General features: G+C 52.0%; 1 protein-coding gene across 1 annotated transcript in view; it reads left to right on the top strand.

The window, feature by feature from the left end:
- Nucleotides 1–19,931, top strand: part of HS3ST3B1 (heparan sulfate-glucosamine 3-sulfotransferase 3B1) — a 29,866-nt gene extending 9,935 nt beyond the window's left edge. The window contains exon 2 of the mRNA XM_017837887.1: nt 15,829–19,931. Coding sequence (XP_017693376.1) covers nt 15,829–16,447 — 619 coding nt within the window. The 3' untranslated portion in view covers nt 16,448–19,931. The remainder of the gene's footprint in view (nt 1–15,828) is intronic.
- Nucleotides 19,932–21,671: the final 1,740 nt, after the last annotated feature.

The following is a 21,671-nucleotide window of genomic DNA, read 5'->3' on the forward strand; positions in this document are numbered from 1 at the left end:
CTCTTGCATCCATCTGAAACTGGTCAAAAGTCACTCCAAGCCCCATAAGTAAACATTTAGGGATAACATTTGTTTAAATGCTGGGTTAATTTCAATGTAGCTTGACAAACAGCTCCGGGAAAGTTAAAAATCACGTTTCTTAATCAAGCATAGATGATAATGTGATGTTGAGGCCATTGGAGAAGAGCAGAGCAGCTTCCAGCACTTCCAGATCGGCCCAAATTTTGTAGCAGAGGCACATGCATTCCACAAACCCATCAGCAAAGTCTGACCCTTGGCTTTGCACAGGGAAAATCCTTGGAAAACAGAGCAGATCCCACATCTGTCTCTGGGAGCTGTGGGGGAGTGAGCATCAGTACTGCCCATGCTTGCTGTGGGGCCACTCCTGCTGCTTCCCAGACCTCGTGCACATCCAGTTGACTGAGGGCCACCACTAAGGATGGGGACTGGTGGAGGGGGTGCCCAGGGTGGTGGGCTCCGGGGGAGGTAATGCAGGTTGCCCATCTCCAGCATCCCTGGCTCTCCCAGGCAGAGCTGGCTGGTCTCACTCTCCAAACCCCAGGCTGGATCTACATCCAGGGGATGGAGGCAGAGAGAAAAGACTTTGTGAGGGCTCACAATGGGGTCCCCAGTGGGTTCAGCCCGGGTCAGAGGGGGCTGGGCTGTCCCTTTGGGAACCCAAGGGTGCAGAGATCAAAGGTGGAGGTGAGTCAATTACAATCCACGTTTGGTTCATCCATATGTTTGGGTATTTGAAAGGCTTCAATGGTCACCCATTTTATATCTCTTATGCCCATTGATTTGTTAATCTGACACTTGGTTTCATCTGAATAACAATAGCTGTCATTCAGAGCCCTCAGTGTTCAGGAAAAAGTCATTTCACTTGGGTTGTGCTCCAAGGCCTTGGCAGCCCAGCCCACTGTGCTCTTTATGTAGAAGAGCTCAAAGGACTTGGGGATAATTCAGCCCCATCGCAGGCTCTGGAAGGAAATCAGCTCTTGGTGGAAGCTGGGTGGGATGCTGAAAGCTGGTGATGGATTTTGACACTTGTAGCTTTGCTCCCTAAGGTGCTTCCTGGTTGTCACCAGTGGACCTGCAGTGTGTGGGGTGTGAGGAGGTGGGCAGGGTTCCACACAGAGACAAACCAAGCAGTCAGGAGTGGGAAGCAGGCATGGAGAGCCCTCAGATACTGGATGAGTGCTCTGGACTAGATCAAATCATTGCTATGGCCAAGTGAAGTCTCTAATTATGTGAATACCTTTTTAATGAGCAGCAGTGCTTTGCATCTGTTGTGCTTGCAGCAGAGCATCTCCACCAGCTGAGCCTGCTCTTTGAAGAGCCCCTGACTGTGTTTCGTGGACTGTTTGTGACCACGTCATGATCCCACGTAATGACTGGGGCAGGAAGGGAGTCTGCAGACAGACCTGCTCCTTCTTGTTTCCCTAATTGGTGCCTGTCTCCCTCCCTTGCTGGGAATTTCTCTCCTTCCCAAGCCTGGTTGGGTTCCTTCTGCTCTACCCTGAGCCCTGCAGCATCACTGGGGACCCATCTTGAGATGTGGTGGCACCACAAACCTGCAGCTTGATTGCCTCAATGGGCACGATGTTCTTTTAATCCTGGAACTTGATTTTGTGTCTTTGATGTTCAATGTGGAGTGTAAAAAGGAGGGGAGAGAATCAGGCTGTTCATCCTGGCCTGACTGGAGATGTTGGGTTAAAAATCCCATTCTGGACAAATGTCTTACTGCTCTGTTTACTACGGAGAGATCTTAATTTCCAGTGCCACTCCTTTATGAGTGCAAATCACAAATCCATTAACAAATGAGTTGAGGTGACAATCCCATTTGTGTTCAAATGCATTTAGGGATCAGCACTGAGAGGATCACCGGTGTATTAATTTGCCAGGCCTTTTGTTCCAGGGGGTGGCAAATATAGCTCATCCCCAGGGGGGTCACACTGACCGGGACAGTGTCCAGATTACTGATGGTTCGGGATGGGGTTGGTGCCACCCCTCCCTTTTGGGAAGGAAGTGGGAGATTTTAAGGAGTTAACTGGGTGGCTCAGCTGGGAATAAAATCCTAAACCAATTTTAAAGTCTTGACCCAGTTGATGGGATGCTGGGGGTAATGAGCAGCTGGTGAGTACAGGACATGCTTGGTTCCTTGGGCACCTTCCCGTGCAGCTGGTCCTGGGTTTGTTCTTCTCTGGCCACTGGGAAGGTGGCCCATCCTCTGAGAGTGAGAGAGGGCATCCCCTTCCCTTTACGGCAGCTGAGGAGGAGTCTCAGTGCTACGTGGTCTCATGGCTGTTTTGGGTGTTGCTGAAGAGGCAGGTGGAGTCATGCAGCTGAGGTTTGGCAGCACTTGTCCTAGGAACACGGATTTGTGACCAGAAGGGGCAGAAAAAATTATAACTTTCTTTTTCCATGGTGCAAATGGAAAGCTGGAGACTTTCTGAGCTGATGTCTCAAAGGTCTCTGCTGCTCAGACGGTGCTGGATGCCCAGAGGATCCCTTTAGGTGTAGAAGGTGGATTCCTGGAGATCCTACACAGCTTTTTTTGAGGACCTGTAGATGTAAATGTGTCTCAAGGTTTGTTTCAAGCCTGCCCTGGCCCTGCCACCTCGTGAGCTGCCTTTCCATATGCTGTGGAGGAGCTGGTGGGCTCTGGTTCAGACTTCACATGGAAGATGCTCGAGGGGTTCTCAGTGCCCAGAGGAAAGTGCTGCTGGGTCAATAAAGTCCCTACTCCCCTCCCTGTGTTGTTATGCCCATGGTGAGGAAGAGGAGCAGGAGCACAGCTGTCATCAGTCCCTTTTGGGGGTCTAGACAGTAGTTTAAGCCCCCCCTTTGCCATGTCTTACCCCAAGGGCAGGTGAATCACCGGGAATGCTCCCCCTGCATTGATTATGATCCAAGGGGTGCAAGCCAGGGTGTCACTCAGAGCAGAAAGGGGCTCTGGGGCTTATCAGGAGGCTTTTTCAGAGCAGGAAGGCTGGGCTTGATTAGCAGAAATGTGTGTCAAGGTGGCAAACAAAGTCCTCCCTGTGCAAAGGCTGGGCCACTCGTGCTGGTGTTTAACAAAGGGAGGCATTATCAGAGTGACTCGTTACCTGCCCGTGCAGGCACAGGATTAGGGCATTTGTTTGGTGTGGGAAAAACACAAAAGACCTCTCAGCAGGGCTGTGATTTATGGATGTGGCATTAGGGGAACGTGGGCCTGCCTGTGTCTTGCTGGGTTGGTTTTGTTTGGTGCCTGTTGACTTGTGCAGCACTTCTGGGGGGTTGGCTCTTTGCTTTCTGGGTTGGGTTGGGTTTTTTTTCCCCCCTACCTTCCAGCAGAATTGGAGCAGGTGAAATGTGGTGGCTTGGCAGTGCCCCAGGGAAGAGGGAGAGCCTGGGAAGGGACACTGAAGTTCATCTCCTTGTAGTGCTCTCCTGGGTGGAAATTTGTTAGGTGGTCCTGAGTTCCTGAGTGTTCAGCCATGGTGGACCAGGGTTGGCCTCCCACATCCAGCTGCTCTTGGTGGCTGCAGAGAGGCTGCTGCCATGGTCACTGCATGAAACTTCACCAGCAAGTTAATTTATAAGTATATGCCATAAAAACCTATATGCATATATGGACCCCCACCCCAGGATGGCTCCAACTAGGGGTTGACCTCCGCTGAAATCCCAGTTGAAACTGGGAAGCTTCCTTATTGCAGCTTCCTTATGGCTACAGAAACACTGGGAGGCTGCACAGCTGCCTTGCAGACAACTTGGGGTGCATGAAGGGACCATCTCCCCTGCATTGGTTACACCAGATGTGCCCTTTGGGTCCAAACTGAGGTGTGTTCTGCTCACTGGGCTCCCCAGCACCAACACAGGCACAAGGGGTTGCTGGAGAAGGGCCTTGAAGTGCAGGTACTGCAGGGATGAGGCAGGTGGGATAGCATCCCATGGGCCACCTGGATCAGGAACACCTCCTGGTGTCCCAGCCAGGGGCAGGAGCCCCGGGAGCCCCAGTGTGACAGGCCATGAGCCAGGAGGATGCTTTGCTCCATGTGCAGGGGTGGGTGACTTGGCTCTTTGGCTCTTGGTTTGGGCATCTAATTCTTGAAACACCCAGTGCTTCTGGGACAAGAGCAGGAAGCCAACAGGCTGTACCCTGGCTGCAGTGCCAGCTCTGTGCACCTCAGCTTCTGCCTGCCCCACATCCCAGATCCCCACACCCCTGGGGTTTAACCCCACGGAGATGGCTCCCTTTGCTGCAAGGAAATATTTCCCCAGACCTACAAGGAGGAGAGGTGTCTTAAAGACCAGCGAGGAGCAGTGCCTGGGGGGCTTAACATCTCTGAGAGGATTAGTGCCCTTGCTGCAATTAAGAGAGCAAATTGGTGGGTGTGGGAGACGTTTGGGGCTACAGACTCAGTGCTGGGATGGCTGAACACGCTGCCAGCACGGGCTGGTGCTCCTGCTGCTACCAGATGGTTGTGTCTGAGCCTTGGTGGCAGGGCAGGGGCCAGAGGGAAGAGGCTGCAGTGGGCACTGGTGCCACTTGGAGGTGGCTGAGCAGTTACTGCGTGGCAAGAGAGCTGACAGTGAGTGGTGGGCTTTGGTGGGGAGCTGTGAGAAGAGCCCAGTTGTTCTCCTGATGGAGCTGAAGCCAAACCCCTGAGATCAGTGTTATTAGTCCCACATTCCACAGTCTGTTCACCTGGGTAGCATGGATGTGTTTTGGGTGTCCCACCAGCTGTGATTTCTTCATCTGCTTTTAAGCCTCTTCCAAACCAGGCTTCCTTTGCTCAGGCCTACTCTGAGGTAGCAAAAGCCTTGCAAGGGCTGCATTTTGGGGTTTGCCCTTTTTATTTGTTTCCACAGTTAAGCCAGTAACTCCAGACCTCGACTCTCTTTGCTTTGCTGGGTTTTTTTCTGGGCAGGGACATTCTGTGCCTGCTGAGCCAGTCCAAGCTCAGCAGATACTTGTTCCAGCTTCCCATGAGGGCAGAATTGGTGCTACCCAAGTAAAGCTGAGTTCAGGAATTCACACTTCTGGTGCAAGGATGTGTTAAACCAGTGCTGTCCAAGAGGCTTTGAGAGCAGAGCTTTGTCTTGCAATGAATCCATAAGTGGATCTATCAAATCTTTGTGTAGTAGGAGTTTAGTACATGTAATTTTAACTGTAGGTAGGAGTGTGCTACATGTAATTTTAACTGTAGGCTATAAATTTTGGAGGGAGGAGAAGTTGCTGGTCTTTCTGGTCCTGATAGAGTAAGAGGCAGAGGCAGCCCAGAGAATTTATTTTTTCCCCAGGAGTGAGTTGTGAGCACTGAAATCTCTGCAGATGCCTAAAATTCTTCCTCTTTCCTCCCTTTCAGGCTGTTGTCTGTTTAATTTATTAGGAAAAAATGTTTCTATTGCTTTGCAATAAGCTCTTGGACAGCATGACAGTAATCCTGGCTTCTTCCAGTCCTGCATAGGCACGACTCTGGAGTGGCTGCTGAGCTACCAGGGCAAGCAGAGCCGAGCTCCTGCTCCTGCTGGAGGTGGTGGGGACTCACACTGGTGGCCTCCAGGTGCCAGAAGGGAGGGAAGAGGATTACGCTGGTGCAACTGGGGCTCTCCTGCAGGGATAAATTCCAGTTAAACACTCCAGCGGGGCGTAGGGAGAGGTGACATGGACCAGGAATCAAACACACAGCTTGGCACAGACAGCTGGCGCTGCGATCTGCCGAGAAAGAGTCTTTAGTCCCAGTTTACCAGTTAGCTCAGTCATGTTTCCTGCTGAGTTTGGGGGTTCTCCCCCTCCGCTTAAATCATGAGTTTCACAGAACTGCCCCCCTCCCTGTTCTGCTTTTAAACAAAACCGGTCTTTTTGTTCCTTTTTGGGGGGAAATGGAGACAGATTAGAGTAATCTCACATGACTGGGGCGGTGGGCAGCGCAGCCCGGTGCCGCTGGGCGATATTCTAAAGAACTCACCCAGAAACGGCAATTAGCTTTTAATTGCGGCTCGGCTGCCCGCGGGAGCAGCACCGGCCGCTCTTTGTGGGCCGGAGCGGCACCGGGGGGGACCCACGGCCATGAAAGGGGACCGGGGGTGACCGGCAGGAATAAGATGCTCATTTCAGCCCCACCCCCTTGGTGCGCTCAAAAGCTCTTACTTTCAGAGCAAAGCACTATTGAAGCGTCGGGACAATGGAGCCCAAATCCTGCTGGGGGAAGGGAGGTGCTGGCAATTGCGTCTTTTGTTGCTTTTCCTTCTTTCCTTGCCTACGGCCTCCCCCATCCCACCCCTCCAAGAAATCCACATAGATGCTCACTAGATGATAATGCAATCACTTTCTCGGGACCTTGCTAATAGGATTATAATTATTACTGGAGATGAACTGGAGTGAATAGAATATTTACCACTTCATCTTAAATTATTGTAAATCCCTCCAAAGCAGCCCTTTGATATGTAAAGTGCTGCCCCTCTCCCCCCCAGTGAAGATAATTATTTAGTGGAAGTTCAGAGCTTTTAAGTATGATGGGGAGCAGAAAGAGGCTTCGGTGTTTACATAAAGAGAAGAGGAGGGCCTGTGTAATGAACTGCTGAAGTTGATGGATGTAGTGCCTGGCTCCTGCAAAGGAGGAGGGAAAGTTCTTGCTTAGCACTTGTAACATCTTGGGCTGTTGTTGGGGGAAGAGGGGACAAAGTAATTGGAAATATGGCCCATCCTGGCCCAAAGAAAGCCCCACATCTCTGCAGTCCATGTCGGTCAGTGCCTGAGTCCAGCAGGTGACAGTGGCAGCATTTTGGGTTTGTTCTTTAGGGCTGGAGGAATTCCTGTTTGAGGAATGACCAAACAGCCTGGGAGTCCTCAGCCTGGCAAAGAGAAGTCCAGGGTGAAGCTGTGGTACTCTACAGACTCAGAGCTAGGCTGGAGATGAAGGTGGGGGTGGACTGGTGTGATGGTGCAGGATCTTTACATGGACTGTGCACGTGGAGGGTCTGTGTGGGCTCAGGGGGAGTCACAGGATGGTTTGGGTTGGAAGTGTGTGGGCTCAGGGGGAGTCACAGGATGGTTTGGGTTGGAAGGGACATCAAAGACCATCCAGTTCCAACCCCCTGCCATGGGCAGGGATGCCACCCACTAGATCAGGTTGCTCAGGGCCCCATCCAACCTGGCCTTGTCCAGGTATAGCACATCCACCTGGACAAGGGGTTGGAAGAGTGACTGACTGAAGATTATTGGGTGGGCAAAGTGCATCAGGCACAGGAAAGCCCCTGAGCTGATTTTGGATGGAGGTTGGGAGAACACTAGGGGATGAGGTGTGTCTTTCCTTGTTCTTGCTCTGCCCTTGACCTCCTATGGCCAGGGCTGGAGGCCCCCAGGCCACTGGAGGAGAGATCTGCACACTCCCAGGTTTCAGGCTGGTCCCAGGCCCTTGAGCCTTTCCTCCCAGAGGCTGCCCCACATGGAGCATCAGCTCTAGGGTGGGAAAGGGGGTTGCTCCAGTCAGCCACCTCCAAGGCCACCTTCATGATTTTGTATCCTTTGCCAAGGGCCAGGCATGTCCCAGGAATGATGGCCACACCACCATCAGCCTCCATGGAGTCTTTGTGCCTCTTGGGCCTCTTTATTTTCCTCACTGCTGAATGCACAAGCCCTGTCCCGTGCAGACAAGACTCCCATCAGGTATTTCTGCTGATCTAAGTTGTTCCTGCCCTATAGGCTGCACTACATGGTGCACCATATATGGCATTTGGATGCAGAAGGCAGCAGCCCTGCAAGGGATAACATGTCATTATCTTGGTTATGAGTCTGTGCTTCTAATTAACCCACTTAGTCCCATCAGCTGGGGGAGGCATTTGGGTGAAAGATGGGTTTGGGCTGGCACAGGGTGGGAGGCAGCCTTGGCAGCAGAGGCTGGTTCAGCTCATCACACTCACTGCTGTTCCCAGAGGCACAAACCCTCCAGGTTTTGTGCATGGATCAGGCCCTGCTTTGTCCAGGTGGGTGCTCAGATGCTGCTGCAAACCCTCTGCTCAGCTCTGGCTGGACCAGCTCTGCTGCAGGGTGGAGAGGGTCAAACCTCTGTGGTGGCTCTGAGGTCTGATTTGAACACAGAGACTTTTGGGGAGCCGGAGAAATCCTTTTATTAAAAAAAATAAGTCCAAAAAAGCCCCCGCCCCCTGGTGATTGCAGCAGTGTGTTGCCCCCTCCTCGAGGCTCTGCCGGCTTTGGTTTGCTGGGGCTGTTTGGTGCCGGCTCCGCCGCCGGGGTGGGGCCCAAAGGGCCATCTGCCGGTGTCCTGCCTCCCTGCTCCCCCTGCCTTTGATGGGGCTTTTTATCCGCATCAAAGGAACTCGGATCAGCCTCCACAGCCCGGCCAGAGCCTGTTCCTGTGGCCTGTGTGGTGATGCCACCCGTGGCCACCAGCTCTTTGGTGCCTTCACACACCATCACCCTCCTCTCCCTCCTTTAATCCCCTGAATTCCCCGACAGGTGAAGGGCACCTGGCAGCTCCGGGGGCAGGGGGCAAGGAGAGGGAGAAAAACATTCATTTCAGGCCCACATACTTTTTTTTTCTCCTTTCCCTGCCCCTTCCTCACCCCCAAAGTTCATTAATTCCCATCATCTGGTTTGTGTAAGCGTCGTGGCGAGGGTTCCACGGAGCTGGATTGGGTTACACCCATTTCAAAAAGGCCGAGCCCGGTTCCCAGCCGTTCCCTTTTATTGTTGTATAATTTGCCAACCCAAACAACAGGCTCCTGCTCGAGACAAAGGCACACATGTTGCTCTTACCACTGGCCATAAAAAAGAGGAGAGGCTGCCTGCTACTGTACAGGTCTGCGGTGCAACAGCAGCCCAAGCCAGGGGAGATTTTGGTAAGAAAAATGTGGTGTAGCAAATAATAAACCATCAAGCACTCCCACCCCCAAAGAGGAATTTGCTGTTGCCTCTTCTCTCTCTGTTTCTTCCTCTTCCTCCACCTCCCTTTTTCTCCCATCCCCTTTCTGCCATGAGAAAGCGGAATCAAAGCCAAGAGGGTAATTTTGAAGCCAGTTGACCTTGATGCAGGTGGCAGGTTCTGTGATGCAATTAAAATGCTTTATTACTTTAACAGTCTTTCCCCGGGCTTGTCAGATGCTTGCTTTTAAGGAATATTGCTGGGATTTGATGATTTTGTGATCAGCCTTGCCGTGATGAGGGGTTGGGATAGAACTAATGTGGTGGCCTCAGGGGCTGAGCTGGTGATGCTCTGAGTTTTTACTTCCCAGAACATTACACAGCTCTTGCTCACTGCCAGGTGCCTCTACAGGGCTACAACTGCTTGGTTTTAATCCAGCCCTTGGCTGCTCTTATCACCACTGTCCATTTTTCCTGCTTTCTGACAGCAAAACTCTGACTCGGAAACAGGGACCGACTGGGTATTGCCTGGGCAGAGTGGGTGGGTTGGGAGGCAGAGCTGCCAGCAGTGGAGGTGCCACCCCCATGTAGATACCCCTGGGTGTCCACAAGTCTTTTTCAAGATGCTGGAGTCAGCTCACTTGGCCTAAATTTATTTATTGGGATGGGGGAGGAGAGGAAGAGGCAGAGAACCAGTGGGAATTATTAGAATGAGAATTGGCTGTGCAGGGTGGGAGTGGCAGTCAAACCCTCCCCAGAAGTGAGTTTGACTTAAGGCAGCAGGTGGACTGTGGTTTGAAATGAGCCCTTTGGCTTTGGTGGGATCCTGAGTGGAGCAAAGCTGAGCAGGACCATGCTGGGATGGAGCAGGGGACCCAACTGCCCCCAGGAACAGGGCAGTAATGTGGGAGGGGATGAAGCTTTAACCTGCCTTATCTTCTGCAGTTAGTCCCTCTAGAGCTGTTCCAAGCTGGGACCTGTGGGCTTGTTTGCTTTCTAGCCTGCAAATTAAAAATGCAGCAAAAATCTTAAATTTATCACATGCACCAAATTGTACCACTTTGGGGGTTATTCTGGTTCTGGCTCTACCTGAGCTTGGTGTCACCTTGGGTTTTCAAACACTCTGAGGGGATTCTGGAGGCTAAAAATCTGTTTCCCCCCAGGAAAGAAGAATTTTAAGTTTATCTTTTGTATTTCTATTCACCTTCTCACCACAGCCTTCCAACCTAACTTACGTGGTTTCTAGGACAACCCTTTGGGAGGATTTGGGATGAGAAACAGTCAGGTTGCCAAAATTCACTTTTCTGGGAAGGAATCACTTTTTGAAGCACCAGTGAGGAATTTGGGCAGAAACTGGCCAGAAATAGGTTGGGTGCTCTGTGTGTGCAGTGCTGGGGCTGCAAAGCAAATGGTTCTGGATGACAAGCCTGAACTTGATTGATGTCCAAAACAGTTTGACTTCATATTTCTCCCATTTCCCCTATTTTTATTGCTTCCAGGGAACAGCTATGGGGAGAAAGTCTAGGAATTCTGCACCAAAGGCAGTTCTTGCTGTATCTGGTGGCAGAGCTGCTGCAGGGACAGCTGTGAGCACTCCTCAGTCTGCGTCCTGTAGCTGCATCCAGGTGCTGTGGCATTCCCTTGCTTTTACAACGCCCTGTACACTCCTCCAGGAGAGTTTTGTCACCCTTGCAGAGGGAAACTGAGGGATTGAGCAGGTGGGGTGGAGGGGTTTGAGGCTGGAGGGTGCCACTGCTGCAGCACAGGGAGCCCTGATTTTGGCACTGTGGGACTCAATGCTTGAACGTGCTGGAGCCTGAGGAACAGCCCCAAAAGTGATGCTGGGTGGCTCCAGGTGCTGGGTAGGATTACATCCAGCATGAAGCCCTCCCCAGGAAGGCAGACTCATCTGAGTGAGCTGTGTCTGGGCCGGGCAGCCTGACGCTGACCCCTGTGTGGGCAGACGGCCGGGGGTGGGAGTCTCTGCAGCCCCCCAGGGCTCCAGCAGACCCCAGAGGGGTTTATCCCAGCAGGTGTTTGCCATGGCAGGAGGTGCGTGGGGGGACCAACAGGCATCCCCAGGGATAAATCCACCACTGCTCTGGTCTGTCCTACCTGCAGTGAATAACCAGCAACAGGTTGTGGGGGTCCACTTGCCCCCCCCCTCCGTCCCTCCCTGAGACGTGGCAGCAGATTAGCCCCGAGCCCCTCTGCACAGACAAAAGCTGCCACAAAGGGCATTAGGCTTCAGGATTGGATTACTGTGGGGCCACCTGTCATCCCCACTTTGTAAATTTATCTTGCTCCATGCCCAGTTTTCACACTGGAGAAGTTTGCACTTTAAAAAACCTGTCCCATAAAATCCCCCGCCCGGTGCCTGTCCAAGCAGCAGCCTGGCCGTGTTTGTCTGAGCATCCCTTCTTCTTCCAGGCTTCAGAGCTGTGTGGGGCTGGGGATTAGGGCTGTTTGAATGAAGAGAGCCTTTATTACATTAGTCTAAGTGGTTAATAGGTAAAGTAGGCCAATCCATCTTTAGACTAAGCCTATCACTTCGCCTACGGAGGGTGCAGGCTCTGCCGAGGAGATATTCATTAAAGGAAAAGCTTTTCCTCTGTCCCTCTTGACATGTTAATAGCTCAGGGTTAGGGGCTCTGCTCTCTGCCTGTGCAGAATTCATAGCTGTGCAAAATTCCTGGCTGTGCTCACACAGCAACTCCCTCCCCTCGCTGGGACCCCTGGCAGCTCTGCCCGAGTCAGCAGCACTGAGCCCCACCAGTGCTTTGCTGGCTGGGCTGGGTGGGCTGGGTGGGGAGTAAAAGATGCTGGGAGCCTGTTCCTCATCCTCACTTCCCTCTTCCATGCTCAGGAACAGATGCCTCATCCCTTCCCAGGAAGGGAAGGAGTGAGAGAGTTCAGATGACGGGTAGAGGCAACACTTTGGTGCTGGGACTCTCTGCTGTGGGATGTTCTCAAGGCCAGGAGTATTCATGGGTTTGAAAGGATTAGACAGTTCATAGCCACTATGAAATGAGATGATTTGGATGCAGATGCTGGCTCCAGAGGTCTTTGAACTGCAGGTTGCCAGAAGGCAGGAGGATAACAAGGCAGGAGGGATTGCTTGCCAAGCTTTTCATACCATCTTTATTTTCCACTACGAGTTTCCGCTGCAGAGTCTTCATCCAGCCCTGTCCTGACTGGGGCTCAGCTGAGCTCCCTGTTTCCCACAGCCTGACTCCCTTTATCCTCTCCCTTTGCTCTCCCATAAGGACAGCAGTGGTGGCTGCACCTCTGCCATTCTTTCCTCACACCAAAGAGTGCTGGCAGGAGCTGCCCGGGTCTCCACTGTGCCTGTGAAGCCTCCATGGGAATGGAAGGCTCCATGGGAATGGAAGGCTCCATGGGAGTGGAAGGCTCCATGGGAATGGAAGGCTCCATGGGAGTGGAAGGCTCCATGGGAATGGAAGGCTCCCCATCTGTCACAAGCTGCCCCAGGGCTGAGCTGTGCACACACCGCTGAGCTGAACGTGGGTTTGTGCTGAACCCCACTCCTTTTGCCCAAGGAGCTGCATCCTGCCAGGGCATTGTGGCTTCTGACCATCACAGCTCCTCTTTCCCCTCCCTGTGCAGCAGCTGTGGTTTAGTGTGGCCCTTGCTGCCGTGGAGCCCCAGGAGCAGGGAGCTCATCCTCCTTCCACCAACACGCATGTCCAGCAGGTTGGAGCTGCACTGGGCCAAGCTGCTGTTCTCCAGTTGTGGTTTGAATGAGAACAAGCACTTCTTGGTGACTTTTCCACCGCTGTGAGTTCAGAGCAGCCAAAGTACCAGTTCCTCCTGTCCCCGAGGCTCTGTTGTCTCTGGCTGCCAGCGTGACGGATGGAGCCTCTGTGGGAGCTTATGGAAACCATGGGAAAGCTCCTCACAGCTGACATGCCCATGCAATAAAACTTTGCCTTCCTGGATGTGATGCTGTCAGAGGTTCAAACCACATCCGTGGGCCACAGTTTTTGGCTTCACTTGCAGCTGTCTCACTTTCAGGGAGCCACTTTTCAAATAAGGCAGCGTCTGAGACAACCTTGAGGATCTTAGTTTTGGGCTATGCCTGGCACCTGTGTGGGTACAATGAAGGGAGTGCAGGAACAAGGGCCTGAGGGCTGGTTTTGGTGGTTCCAGGTCTTCTTCTTGGGTTGAAAGCTCCGTTCCTACCTCTGCTCATCTCAGCCTGTGCTGGCCAACCTGAGGGCAGCAGCACCAATGTGCTTTGTCCTGCTTCTCCTGCTGCAATGGGTCACCAGCAAGATGTTCTGCAAACACCAGGGATTCAGATCCTCTCCACAGATAACAATCTGGTGGGTCTAGACCTGCACAGAGCTGAGTGCTTTCAGCCACAATTGAGGTGTGGGTTCAGGAGATGACAGCTCTGCAAAGGGACTGACACCAGGCCAGTGGATGTCTCTTAAGTAAAGAGTTTCTCCCCGTTTTTTCCACTTACACAGTGCTCTCCTCTGTGTTTGTTGAAATGCTAATTAAGAACCTGTGTTTCCCAACTGGATCAACTGACTTGGCACTGCATTCCCAGCAATTTCCTCCCATTTCACGGCCCAGCCCTACCCCATGCCTTTCTTGTGCAAGGAAGGGAAAATAAGCCTTGCATCATTCCCAGTCGATGGATATATACTGACTGCAGTAGTCCTGGAGGAGAAGTCTGTGCCAAGGTGCAGGGCCCCATACAACCAGCTCTGATGGACCTGACCTGAAGCCAAAGGGCTCCAGTGCAACACAGCCATCCTGAGGATGTCCTGGGAACCATTCTCTGCTCTAGGCAGGTCCCAGACCATTGAGGACTTCATGGGTTGAAACCAACCTCTTAAATCAAGCTGGAAAGCAGTTGGTGGCCAGCGCAGGATGTAGAACTCGGGTTTAATGTGGCCATAAAAGGAGACACCACTTAATGAGCGAATGTTGAAATCCACATCAGCCCACGACAGCTTTAGGAGTTGCTCTGAGCGTTATTGACTGGCCCAGCTCTGTGACGGCATCGTGGGGTTGCAGAGTTGGCCAGAAAGGCAAAGGATTAGTCAGAGTTTTATTTTGGTTACTGTTTTTTTGGCACATGCTGCCTCCTGACTTCCAGAAGCTCTCATGTCCCAGGTGTCTGGTAGACCAGCGTGATTTTTATCTGCATGTGAAACTCCGCTTGTGCGGACTTGAAATCCCAGCCCTCGGGGTTGCCACAACCCCTGGGCATGGCTGGAGGTTTGCACAAGCTGGCATCCTCTTCCTCCACAGCCCAGCTTGTCCATCACCACTTCCCCCAATGTCCTGTGGAGATCTGGCACAGGGACCATCACCCACCATGTAAAGAAGGGGCTTTCTGGGCAGCCCCCAGGCACAGCTCACCTGCGGGGTGGAGGTGCAGCCAGTGGGTGCCCCTTTGCCAGTAAACACATTGCACAAAGGTAATGCCAGAAGCTGATGAGGCAAAACACCAGGTACAGTTGTGAGCTCACCAGGAGTTGCATAAACAGCTACTGACCAGCTTTCGTGGGCATGGGATGATTTTTGATGCAATCAGACCTCTCATTCCTGGTTTCCCTGTGTTTTGGCCTCAGAACAGATTGGTCAGGCTTTTTTCCCTTGAGCTCTTAATCAGGGCAACCATTGGCTTTAGCACAAACTACCAGTGGCTTTTTTAATTGCAGGAACCCTGGTGATCTTTGCTGTGGAAGCATAAAAGCAGTGAGGGAGGAGGTGGCTGTGGGGGAACAGCCTCTGTGAGGTGTTGTAAAGCTGAGGGAAGCTCAGCTTGGGGCTCGCAGATCACACGCTGGCTGGTTATTTCTCTGTGCTGGGTGGATGCTTTGAAAACTTAATCAAGTTTTATAGCTTTAATTTCGTGCCTGACTCCCCTCTTGCCTTTTCTTTTCGACTGTCTTGCAACCCAGAGCAAATGAGTCCCGTTGGGTTATAAAAGGAATGAATTGGCAAATGGTCTGAAATATTTCAGCTTGCCTAGTGAAGGATAGGAAAAAATGACTCTCCCTACTTTGTGCCACTTCCATCAGTTCTGCAAGCTCTCCAGTGCTTCCCAACATGGTTAATTAGAAATAACCAGAGAAGAAGGTGGAATTGCTGAAAGCTTTAGGTTTCACAGGTACTTTGTGAAGGTACGTCCTGCCCATGAGCTGAGGTTGTGTTCTCCATGGTTGTATCCTGTATCCTGACCTGCTGTAGCCTGTGGGAGTGCTGGGAGGGACTGTCCTTGTTGGGTGCTTGACTGGGATGTGCTGAAGATGCCACCAGCAGCAGCTCCTGATTCTCCTTTTAGTTCATGTGAGGGAACAAGTCTGTGCATCAACAGGGAATATTAAAGCAGTGGGTGAAGCTGGGTGTAAGAGGACCCCTGTGGTTGGTGAGGTCCTGCTGTTGATAAGCCTGGGACAGATTGCTCCCTCTTGCCTGAATTTGGAAAAGTTTTGCATTTGGGATGCAAGGGAAAGCGAGGTGGATGAGCTCTGACGAGCTCCTGCTTTTCCGCTAAGCCATCCTCTCGTTCCTGTGGGGAAGTGAGCTCTGGGTTGGGGCTTGAGGGCTCTGTGGTGCTGCCATGAGCCAGAAAAGCCACCTGGTGCAGCTCAGGACTCATCCTGACCGCTCTGGAGCTGGTGTGGTACGTGTAGCCACACTCCAGGTGCATTGTAGCCCAGCTAATCCACTCATGGATAACTGGGAGATTACTCAGCTGGATTTCTAATACAGTGGCCTTTAATAATAATCCCCCCCTAATCCCTAAATCAATGGAAAATGGATTTGTCTGTACAAACCAAATGGCCTGTGAAGGCATGTTATGCAGAAGCATTGTTGTGTGTACCTATGTGTGAACATACCTAGAAATGCATATGGATGTTTTTTCCCTGTTCCCTGCCCTTCTGACCCACGTCCTCGTGTTTTGCTGGCAGGGACCTGATGCCCAGGACGCTGGAGGGGCAGATCACCATGGAGAAGACCCCCAGCTACTTCGTCACCAAGGAGGCCCCAGCCCGCATCTCCTCCATGTCCAAGGGCACGAAGCTCATCGTGGTGGTGCGGGACCCCGTGACCAGAGCCATCTCGGACTACACCCAGACGCTCTCCAAGAAGCCCGACATCCCCACCTTTGAGAGCCTGACCTTCAAAAACAGGACTACGGGCCTGATCGACACCTCGTGGAGCGCCATCCAGATTGGCATCTACGCCAAGCACCTGGAGAACTGGCTCCTCTACTTCCCCATCGGGCAGATCCTCTTCGTCAGCGGGGAGAGGCTGATCAGCGACCCCGCGGGGGAGCTGGGCAGGGTCCAGGACTTTCTGGGCCTCAAGAGGATCATCACCGACAAACACTTCTACTTCAACAAAACCAAGGGGTTCCCGTGCCTGAAGAAGGCGGAAGGCAGCAGCAAACCCCACTGCCTGGGGAAGACCAAAGGCAGGACCCACCCCGACATCGACCAGGAGGTGGTGCAGAGGCTGCGGGACTTCTACCGGCCCTTCAACATGAAGTTCTACCAGATGACGGGGCAGGACTTTGGCTGGGACTGAGCCTGGCGTGGGAAAGACCCCCTTGTAATTCCTTGCCCAGCACGGTTTGCTTATATAAAGAGATATATATGTATGTAAAATGTACAGAAATCTATTTTATAATAATTTATTTTTAATTCCTAAGCAATTAATTCACTAAGCTGCCTAACCGCACTGGCTAGAACGGTAGCCCGTAACCTGTTTAACATTCCACGGTGTTTAATTCTAATATGTCTCTCTTTTCCTTTTTCTTTTGGCTTTTTTTTTGTTGGTTTTTTTTTTTTTTCCTCCCCCCTTCTGTTTCCTCCTCTTTTTGGTTTGGTTTGTAACAGACAGTGCTACCACTTTTCCTAAACAAAATTTGTATTTAAAAAAAAAAAAAAAATCAAAAAAAGGGAGGGGAGGGAGGGAAAGCACAGGTTTATTTTTGTTACGGGTATCTGGCCTTTATAAAACACTTGCTTTCCCTACTCCGGTGTCCCAGTCTCTGCTCCAGTGTTGTGCTCCTTTGTCCCACGGTTTTCCAGTTAGTCCCACAGCCCCAGGGGGGTTTCACTGGGGTGGGTGGGAGGGAGGCTGGGAATTCTTTCCCCCCACATAGCTCTGCTGAGCAGCAGCATGTGCTCCCAGTGGCTGCAAGCCTGGGGAACCCCAAGCCATGGAGCTCCTGCTCACACCCAGGGCTCTTTTCCCAGCGGAGAAGCCGCAGAGCCTGTTGCATGAGCAGAGCTCTCTCCTCAGTACACTTTTCCCTCCTGCCTTTTGTCCAGGAGGCTGTTTCCCACGATCCCTCTATGCATTTGAAATCTTCACTGCAGGACAAATGCAAAGTACCCGTGTCTGTGTGTGTCACACACGGTGCTGGTCGGAGCGACGTGCGGGAAGCGTCGCTCCGGGGATGCCCACGTGCTCCGGGCACTGCTGGGACACGGCTGCACCTGCAGCACGTGGAGTGGCCTCCACCCACCAGAGACACTGGCAGAGCCGTGGAAAAACCCCAGGTCTCTGCCTGGCACCATGCCCAGCACGGAACACATCCCAGGACACTGCACAGGCAACGCTACCTCCGGTCCCACAGCCACCACGGCAGCTGCCAGTACATCAACCTGGGGAACATCAAGCAGTTTAATTCCCATCACTTTTTGGTCCAACGCCCAATCCGTGTCTCTCCCAAGGAGCAGGGTTTGCCTAGAGCCAGGAGGAAGTGCTGCTTTGGCAATGAGGGTGACTCTGTAGGAAAGCAGGGGGGAGACTGGGGTGGGTTGGGGCACTGCAGCAGCCCAGGGGTGCCCTGGCTGAGCATAAGGGTGGCAGCCAGGCAGGACAGGAGGCTCTGAGCAAATGGAAATCCTTCCCCTTGGGTGGAAATAGATGCTGTGGGACTCAGGGCAGTCAGCTGGGCTGTCCTGAGAGCTCTGGCCCAAGGTTTATGAGCTCAGGAGGTCCCAATAAGGACTGTGTGTGTCTGATGCCTTAGCACTGCTGTCAGAGGCTCTGCAAGCTCAGCTGGAACCTTTTCAGAGCAGGGTGGCAGCTGAAGTGATTTGCTCCTTGCATTTTTAACAGAAGGAGGGCTATGATGGCTTTGGGCAGCAAAACCCTGCGTGCCTCACCTGCAACACTGAGATGATGCACTTCACTGAGTGTCTGCTGATGTAACTCCAGCACTTCATAAAGCAGTGTGAGGGAAACTGGAAACAGCAACAGCAGCGATCAGTACAACATCTGATTTTATATATGTTTTCTATATAAAAGTGAGCCCTGCACCTCTCCCCAGTCACCCACAGCTGCCCCTTGGAGCATCTCATTTCTGAGCTGTGCCCAGCTGTGGTGGGATCCATTCAATGGCATTTCCCAGATGTTTCTTTTACTTTTGCAGCCTCCTCGCTCTTGCCTGCCCCTTACAGCTCTCTGCTGTGGCTGCTGGGGGATGAAAACCTCCCTCAGAGCCTGGGCTGCTCTCTCTGGGTCTTGATCTGGTCCTGCTTCAGGCAGATGGAGCAAAGAGCAGACTCAGCTCCGGGTCTGCTGCAGGGATCTGCACTTCAGTGCTTTGTTTGAACCAAAGGGCTCTGGGCTTGGCTCAGCAGTGTCACATCTCCAAAGGGATTTCAAAGAATCACAGAATGGTTTGGGTTGGAAGGGACCTTCAAGACCATCCCATTCCAGCCCCCTGCCATGGGGTCCGTGTGAGTCCACCAGCCAGGGACATGTGTGGGTTCACACATGGGGTCAGTGCACTGGGGTGACCTCAAGGAAAGGGAGATGTTGAGCAGAACATGGGGCCTGAGCCGCCTGCAAAGCTGCTGTGAGCAGATGCAAATCCCTCCTTGGGGTTTGCCTCCAAGCACATCTTCCCACAAACAGGAAAAGTTCTCCTCTTTGCCCTGAGCCATTTCTAGTGAGGAAGCAACGCTTCGGGCTGACACAGTCCCACTTCAGGGGGCACAGGGGGGATGTGGGACCTGCTGGGCTGTGCAGCCCCCACATGCCCCCCATCCTGCACAGTGCAGGTGGTGGGTGGATCTATGCACATTCAGGGGCTTTGGCTTCAGCTCCAGCCGTGTCCCCAGCCCTGTTCCCTGCTGCCAGGACAGGTGACGGATGCTCCGGTGTGTCTGCTTTATCCCAAACCTGAGGGGAAGGGGCTGCAGGCAGCGAGAAGAAAACACTTCCTGGTGGAAAAAAAAGAGTGATTTTTGGTTCTCCAAACCTCAGTCTTCCTACTAGCAGCTTATGCAATGCGTGGAAAGAAGCTGGACCTCCCCACCTGGCCTTTGGGTGAGCTCCCAGCCGCGGCTGTGCCGCTTCCCCGAGCGGTTTCGCTCCAGGACCTGCTGTGGTTTCCTTCCCATGTGCTTCCCTCCGGAGCACGTGCCTGCTCCTCAATGCCAGAAGAGTTTTGCATCCCCTACGTCTTCCTTCTTGCTTTCTTGGAAACAGGTTTTTAACACCCCACTGCCTTCCTCAGCTGCACAGCGGAGCGTGGGCTTGGTTTGTATAACCGAGCCCTGCTGCAAAAGGCTCTTGTGAAACAATCCTGCTGGAGAGTGGAAATACGGAGAGTGGAAATACAGAGAGTGAGTAATAACTCTTCTAACCTTAAGCAAGTTGTTAGCTCTGACTCAACATCCTTCATAATGAAGTCTGCACTGGACTTTTAATGCAAAAAAGCCTTACCTAACAAATACAACAGTGAAGGTGAATTCCCCGTGGTGTACAACTGGTTGCTGATACTGGAATCAGTGCTATTGTCATCATTTTTTAAAAAATACCTTTTTTGTTTTAATTTAAGCTTGGAGGTGTGATTAAAAGTTTGGTTGTTTTTCTTTTTTTTTTTTTTTTTTCCACGTTGTAACATTAATTTATGGCTGAGTTTCATTCAGTCCTGCGTTCAGAAGTGCAGTACAGGTAGTAGTGATGTGTTGTCTGTAACATGGCTCTAGAGAGTAGTAACCAATTTGTAAGAAAAAGAACAGAATGGAAAGAAAAACAAACAAACAAACCCACAAAAAAGAAAATCTGAAAAAATATGTAAATGGAGTATTTTGTGGTATGTACAACACAAATTAATTTTGCACAGAGAAAGACATTTCTAGGAAAATGAAACTCTGATAATTCATGCTATTTGTATGAACAAATAAAAGCTCTATTTTACGAAGCCATGGGCAAGGCTGTGTTCATTCACAGGGGCCTCCCCACTGGGTTTGGAAGTGCTGCCACCCAGACTTGCATGTCCATCCCAGCACTGTCCCTGCAGCTGCCCAGAGGCCTGTGCTGAGTCCAGCAGGATGTGATTCCCGACATGATCCCCATCCAGCACAGGGTTGATCAGGAGCCAGAGGCTTCCCTGGGGGGTGAACATGTCCATGTTTTCTCAGTCAGGTTTTGTGGGGGCTGATCTGTCCTGTTGGACATGCCTTCATCCAACACCATTTGAGGGAAGGAGACCTGAGGGATTGCCCTCAGCCCTGTGCAAAAACTGGGTGGGATTGGTGGTTGGTGGGACCACCCTCCTGTGTCAGGGAGGCTGCAGGACAAACTCAGCCCTTTACAGCTGATGGGGGGGAACCTCTCCAGTGCCAAATTCCTTTCCAAAAGGTTTGCACTTCAGCCTGGAGAAGGGGAGACTGAGAGGAGACCTCATTGCAGCTACAACTCCCTCAGGAGGGGCAGAGGAGGGGCAGGGACTGAGCTCTGCTCTGGGGGGACCAGGGACAGCAGCCAGGGAATGGCTGGAGCTGTGTCAGGGCAGGCTCAGGTTAGATCTCAGCCAAAGGTTCTTCCCCCAGAGGCTGGTTGGGCACTGCCCAGGCTCCCCAGGGCAGTGGGCACAGCCCCAAGGCTGCCAGAGCTCCAGGAGGGTTTGGCTGATCCTCTGGGGCACAGGGGGTGACTCTTGGGGATGGGCCTGTGCAGGGCTCAGGGCTGGACTGGATGATCCTGATGACTCTTCTAACTCAGCATATTCTGGGATTCTGTGGTCCAGCCTCTGGGGTCACTGGTTGCCACTCCCTACACACTCAGCACTTTCTGATATAAAACTTCATTATCATTAAATTCCGAAGAGTCCTAGGCTAGTGCTATACAAAGCAGCACCTAAACAGCATTACAGATTTATGTAACTGCCACTCAAAATTAAAATAATTACATTAAAATAATTTCATTTTTTTCCACAAGCCTTGCATCCAGTGCAGAGTAATCGATGGGAGTCTTTTAGGCTGTCCATTTTTCAGAGACCTTCTAGAAAAGGAGTCAAAAGGGAGCACGAGATTTAATTTAGCAATTTAGGAAAGAGTTCAGCCTGGAAAGCTCCAGCTGGTCAGGATTGTAATTAGCTGCTCCCTAACTCTGGCAGTGCTTAAACTCTATAGGTGTCTCATTTTTAAAATATGTAGATTTTACTTTACCATTCCCATGAACCTCTGGAGCGGCACAGCTGGATGTGCTGGGAGCTGACCTCAGCCTGATGGAGCCGAGCTGCTCCTTACCTCATTCTCACCTCACCTTGATTTAGTTCCAAAGCAGGTGTGAATGCCCCAACAGATGTCAGTCCTGTAGGCAGCCTGGATCTGAGCTCAGCCTGATTTCCCAGCAGCTCATGGAATCCTGTCCCTCATTCCTGTGTTTTATAAGAGCTGCTCAGTGCTGGGGTGGAGAGTGGGGGGCTTTTCCATCACAGGGGGACTCGTGCTGCTGAGGAAAGGGAAGGTTAGTCCCAAGTCCTTATGGGATCCAGCATCTG

This window comes from Lepidothrix coronata, unplaced genomic scaffold (genome assembly GCF_001604755.1).
Source record: "Lepidothrix coronata isolate B3197 unplaced genomic scaffold, Lepidothrix_coronata-1.0 Scaffold315, whole genome shotgun sequence".
NCBI lineage: Eukaryota > Metazoa > Chordata > Aves > Passeriformes > Pipridae > Lepidothrix > Lepidothrix coronata.